This window comes from Microtus ochrogaster, unplaced genomic scaffold, assembly GCF_000317375.1.
Source record: "Microtus ochrogaster isolate Prairie Vole_2 unplaced genomic scaffold, MicOch1.0 UNK31, whole genome shotgun sequence".
NCBI lineage: Eukaryota > Metazoa > Chordata > Mammalia > Rodentia > Cricetidae > Microtus > Microtus ochrogaster.
This window is the reverse complement of record NW_004949129.1, coordinates 1,754,107-1,760,042: the sequence shown is the minus strand read 5'-3', so window position 1 is coordinate 1,760,042 and position 5,936 is coordinate 1,754,107. Positions and strand designations below refer to the sequence as shown.

At 53.8% G+C, this 5,936-nt stretch overlaps 1 protein-coding gene across 1 annotated transcript; it reads left to right on the top strand.

Moving 5' to 3' along the window:
• Positions 1 to 2,382: 2,382 nt before the first annotated feature.
• Lrrc3c (leucine rich repeat containing 3C) lies at positions 2,383 to 3,147 on the top strand. Its single transcript, XM_005368274.2, has one exon. The coding sequence runs from the start codon at positions 2,383 to 2,385 to the stop codon at positions 3,145 to 3,147; it is 765 nt and encodes a 254-aa protein (XP_005368331.1).
• The last annotated feature ends 2,789 nt before the right edge of the window (positions 3,148 to 5,936 follow it).

Below are 5,936 nucleotides of genomic sequence, written 5' to 3'. Positions count from 1 at the left end.
TGCAGGCTGAGGGGGTTCAGCGGGATGGTCCCTTCTTTTGAGCTCTTGCAGGCTGAGGGGGTTCAGCGGGATGGTCCCTTCTTTTGAGCTCCTGCAGGCTAGGGGGGTTCAGCGGGATGGTCCCTTCTTTTGAGCTTCCGTGCGTCACTATAGCACCTGCACCAAACAGGAGGTGGTGTGGGTATGATGACAGCACAGGGGACCAGGCTGTGAGGTGGTGGCAATGTGGTCAGCTGGCCATGAGGGTCAAGAAAGTTATGCAGGAGAAGCCCACGAGCTAAGGTACTGGACGGCTCCTCTACATCAGTGGTTCTCAACCTTCCTAACGCTGCAACCCTTTAAGACAGTTCCTCAGGTTGCGCTGACCCTGCCATAAAATTATTTTTGTTGATACTTTGTAACTGTAGTTTTGCTGCTGTTATGGATCGTAATGTAAATGTCCGTGTGTTTTCCAATGGTCTAAGATGACTCCCGTGAAAAGGTCTTATGAAACCCCAAAGGGGTCGTGACCCACAGGTTGAGAACTGCTGGTCTACACAGACCTCCATACCCATGACTTGGGGTCACCCCTGCCTCTGCAAACACGGGAGGTAAGGTGGAGCAGGAAAACCGGTCTCAGTGTTGCAACCATGAAGCCAGACTGAAAAAGAGCACCTGCATTTCACCTCCACGAGCTCTCTCCTGTCCACTCCACCTCATGGGGCCTCTCCATGATCTTCCTTTGTTCAGACACAAGGACTCAGAGACACACACAAAACACTGCAGCCTCACGTCCTTCCTTCCCACTCCCCAGAGGACATCAGGAGGGGAGATGGTGTGGGGTGGGACCCTTGAAAAATAAAAAGTCATCCTAGCCAGCTCTGGGTCTCAGGCATGAAGACGGACTCAAAATGCCATCCTGAGAGCCCAAGAACGTCACGACACAGAAAAATTGGCTGGTACTGCATCAGGCTTCAGGAGCCTTCAAAAGCCTGGCATAGCAGGGCGGTGGTGGCGCACGCCTTTAATCCCAGCACTCGGGAGGCAGAGGCAGGCAGATCTCTCTGAGTTCGAGGCCAATCTGGTCTACAAGCGCTAGTTCCAGGACAGGAACCAAAAGCTACAGAGAAACCCTGTCTCGAAAATCCAAAAAAAAAAAAAAAAAAAAAAAAAAAAAAAGCCTGGCATAACCATCTACAGCAGCAAACTGAAACTGAACCACAGCGCCCCCTGGCAGTCAAGAGGGTTGGCCCGAGGAAAAGACCTAGGGATGTTGGCTAACAAAAGGCCCATGAGGCCTACAGAGAATACAGAACAGTGGGGGAAGGCTTGAGTTGCAAGCTGCTGAAGTGGAATTGCAGGGTTCAACCAAGCAGCCATCCTTTTGGCCAGCCAGGCTCTGGACGAGAAAAGGAGACTCCGGAAGGCAGTTTTCAGCAGCAGATAGAAGGAAGCAAGCACCGAGTTGTGGGAGAAAAGCCTGAGGCAAGGAGTGGAATCCAGGCCCGCCCTCCCACACACATCAGGGTCTGGGATCTGCTCTCTCTTGGCATCGCCTGGCCAGGCCATGGCTCAGGTATCTGACACCTGGGGCCCAGAGTCACACGCCAGGAAACTCTATACACTTGGGCCCCAGGTTGCAGCTTCCAGCCGCAGCAAGCAAACAGGACTTCTGAAGGAGGAAGCGGGTCTCCAGAGCCCACTGGCAGGGGGACTACTTCCAGGGAGAAAGGTAACAGCACAGGAGAGAGGATTCTGCCACCAACCGGGGCGAGAGGCAGGAAGGAAAGGGAGAGGAGGGAAGATGAGCAGGGCCATGAGCACAGAGCTGGGGAAGGCAGAGGGTGGATGCTTCCAGAAAAGGGGCTGATGAGAGTAGAAGGTGGGACCATGAGTACCTGTTACCTGCTTGAACAGTCTGGCTGAACACTCTGGAGGCCCATCACTAATCTGCCCCTCTGGTCTTTACATTAGTGCCAACCAGACCCCCTGGTGTTTGCCTGGCCTCCCTGGCAGACGCACAGGTACATGGAGGACAGAAATATTTATTTCAAGAAGTAAGAGGAATATAAAAACAGAAGCAATAGTTTGGAACCTGCCAGGATCATTTCAACAGGGCAAAGGGACAAAGGGACCTCATAGACTAACCTAGAATCAATAGAACCTAAAAGCTTCAAGCCTAAGGGATTCTTTCCCCTAGAAGCCTGTCGAAAACAGACAGACAGACAGACCTAGGGCTGAGAAAGCCCCCAAAGGAGAGGTCCTGGCCCAAAGAGACACCACCAAGGGACCCCAGCAGGAGAGAGCTTCAGAGGAACTTAGTATCCTAACTCTGGTCTTTCTTCCTAGGCTCGTCTATTGCCCAGATTCTCCTCCACTCAAGGATTATGTTTATCTGTGACCATGCTCCTACTAGCTCCTGGCCTCCTGCCCTTCCTGCTGGTGATAAGCACAGGGGGTTCTGTGCCCAGCCCTGGGGCAATGCCCCAGGGTTGCTACATAGCGGAAGAAGCTGGCGAACAGACATTCCGCTGCAGCCAGGCTGGCCTGAGTGTGGTGCCCAGTGGCATCCCCAACAACACCCGAAAGCTTTACCTGGATGCCAACCAACTGGCATCAGTGCCAGCGGGTGCCTTCCAGCACTTGCCTGTCCTGGAAGAATTAGACCTGTCTCATAATGTCCTTGTCCACCTCTCAGGGGCTGCTTTCCAGGGCCTAGAGGGTACTCTGCGCCACCTTGACCTCTCTGCCAACCAGCTAGCATCCGTGCCTGTGGCAGCCTTCATGGGGCTGCAGATCCAAGTGAACCTGTCTGCCAACCCATGGCGCTGCGACTGTGCCCTACAAGAAGTGCTCAGGCAGGTGAGGTTAGCTCCAGGCTCTGGGACAGGCATCGTGTGTGGTCCAGGAGCCCAACCAGATCTCGTGGGACAGGAGTTCCTTCTGCTGACTAGGGAGGAAGAACTGTGTGGCACCGGACGAGGTGGGACCCGAAGGAGCACTGATGTGGCCCTCCTAGTTACCATGGGGGGCTGGTTGACACTGGTAGCAGCTTATCTGATCCACTATGTGTGGCAGAACCGGGACGAAACCCGGCGCCCACTCAAGCGGGCTCCTGCGCAGCCTGTGCGCTCAGAGGACTCCTCTACCCTCAGCACGATGGTCTGATGACCGGGAGCGCTCTGCGCTCTTGGTCCTATGCACTAGCCTTTCTTCTACCGCTACCACATCCCTTGTCCCATCTGCCCTCTATCCTTTCCTGACCTCCTCAATACCTTCACTGGTACACTCTTGTGTGGGGGTTGTGAGGGCGGGGGTGGGGGATGGCAGAATAAACACCTATCTCAGTCGGCAGCAACTCAGAGGGAGAAGACAACAGTTTAGGAGCATACGGGAGAAGCTTGAGCCTGGCAAGCTACAGGTGACCCAAGAGACCTGGCCATACTGATGTGGGTAATGACTCCAAGGACTGCTTTGAGGGGGGCTGGGGAGATGGTTCAGTCAGTGAAGAATCTATCCTGCATGAGGACCTGAGCTCAGCTCTCTGGTACCCACTTAAAAGCTGGGCACAGGGTGGGGTGCCTGTAACCCCAGAGCTGGGGGTGGGAGAGAGACAAACAGATCCCTGGAGCTCATTGGCAGGTCAGCCTAGCCAACAGGAAGCTCCAGGCTCAGGGGGCAACTGGACACCGGCCTGAAATCACGGGGAGAGCAATTGAGGAAGGCATTTAATGTCATCAAACCTCCAGCCTCAGTTGCACCCACATGAACACGTCGTCGTACACGTACCACGTAAACACACACCCACACACATCCACCCAAAATGAGGAGTTGGGGAAGCAAAGAGGGTGTATAAAAGAAAGGATAATATGAGAAGACTTGGAGCCTATGGGTGAAAACCGTGGGAGTGGGAGAGAGGGTGTGGGAAGGGGGAGGGGATGGTGGGAGCAATCTGGGAATAGGAACAAAAAGCAAGCCTGTAGCCATATTGAGAAGGGCCTCTGGGCTCTCCCTGCCTCCTCTCCTCCACCTTTTCTTGTTTGTTTGGTTTTTGTTTTTCAAGAGAGTATTTCCTGTGTAACTCTCCCTGTCCTGGAACTCACAGAGATCCGCCTGCCTCTGCCTCCCGAGTGCGGGGTTTTAAAGGCGTGCCCCCACCACCACCCGGCCTTACCTCTCTCTTGCCCTCACAAGGATTCCCTGTGCCATGGTCCCCTACTTCTTTCCCAGAATTTCCCTGTCCCTCTCCTTTATTCACTGACAGTTTTCCTGAGCCATTTCCCTTGGAGAAAGATGGTCCCCTTTACAGATTAAACTGAGGATGGATGACAATAAAAAAATTAAAAAACCTTTTATGACTATCCTTGATCTCTTTCTCAGTTCCTTTTACTGAACCTGTATGGTCTGGCACTGAGGTGCATGTGGAGCCCCGCCCACCACCTCACCCATCTCTCTTCCTGCTTTGGCCTCCAATGGACACTGGAGTCCTAGAGTAGGAGCCAGAGTCTATGAACTAATAAGGATGGAACCAGATGCTTCAGCCCTACCTGCCGCTCTCCAGGAGTCAGGGAGGACAGAGGGGGTTCTAAGATGCCACCCGCCCTGTTGAGCAGGTGGGTAGCTTCAATGATGGTACAATGTATGGCCCAGCAAAGAAGAGAAGGGAAAGCTTTTTCAAGGAGCATGGTATGTCAAAACTACTCTCTTCTACCCGGATGTACTAGAACCCCGCTGCTCAGTCTCTCACTAAGGCAAGACTCCAGATACCTGGGGGCAAGCCCCAGGCTGGCATGAACAGGAACTTCCCGGAGGCGGCTGTTAGCCGAGAGGGGTAGGAAGGGAGGAGAGATCTGGGAGCCTTCAGCCACCAGCTTCACTCTTCCTCAGGGAGCCTCAGGAAACAGACCAAGGCAAGAATCAGAACCTGATTAAGGTAAGCCATTCCCCAGACTAGAGACGGGATCTTCAAAGCCTGATTATCTACAAAAGGGGCTGAGTGGAGGGCAAGCCTGGACCGCTGAAGCTGAGCCTGAAGGGCGGTCCACAGGAAGTGAAAACAAGACTGGAAACCAGTCTCCTGTCCTAGCGGAACATACACCCTCCCTGTGCAAGGAATGGGATGGATCGGTGGGAGAGAGGAGGGTAGGGCCAGGGGTGCAGCTAAGAGGAAAGGAAGGGCCCGGCCCACCTCACCAACCACAGGAAGCTTAAAAAAAAAAAAAAAAGAGCCAGGCGGTGGTGGCGCACTCCTTTAATCCCAGCACTCGGGAGGCAGAGGCAGGCGGATCTCTGTGAGTTCGAGACCAGCCTGGTCTACAGAGCTAGTTCCAGGACAGGCTCCAAAATCACAGAGAAACCCTGTCTCGAAAAACCAAAAAGAAGAAAGAAAAAGAAAAGAAAAGAAAAAAGAAAAAAAGCCAAGCAGAACAGTTGAAGCACAGAATGGACAATGGAAACGCTAGACATGGAGGAGGGGCAAGGCCATAGGGACACTCCACGCCAGACTCTGCCCTGCCCATGGTTCCCTTCCCAGGTGTGTCTAAGGAAGGAAGCGAGACAACAAGCCCCAGAAAGCCCAGGCTTCTGTTCCTGGGAGTTGAGGACCCTATAAAATCCAGTTTCTACTGCCCGGTACCAAAGCTCAATCTGAGCGTGGACACACGAGGTTTCGGGTGCTAGAAGATAAGGTGGAGGTTAAACTGCGATTCTGAAGGCTGGATCCCGCTGGCGCACTTTTCACAAAGGGAAAAGAGTACTAAGCCGGTCCCAGGGCGGAGCCTGCACAGGCTGGGGACAACGTGACAGCAGGAGAGGCCGTAGACGGGGCGGGTGGACTGAGCCTGAGAGGAGTGGGAAGGCGGAGTAATTACTGATGGGGGGAGTGGGCGGGATTGCGCGGTGCAGGGCGGAGTAATTAGTGATGGGGCGTGTGTGTGTGTGTGTGTGTGTGTGTGTGT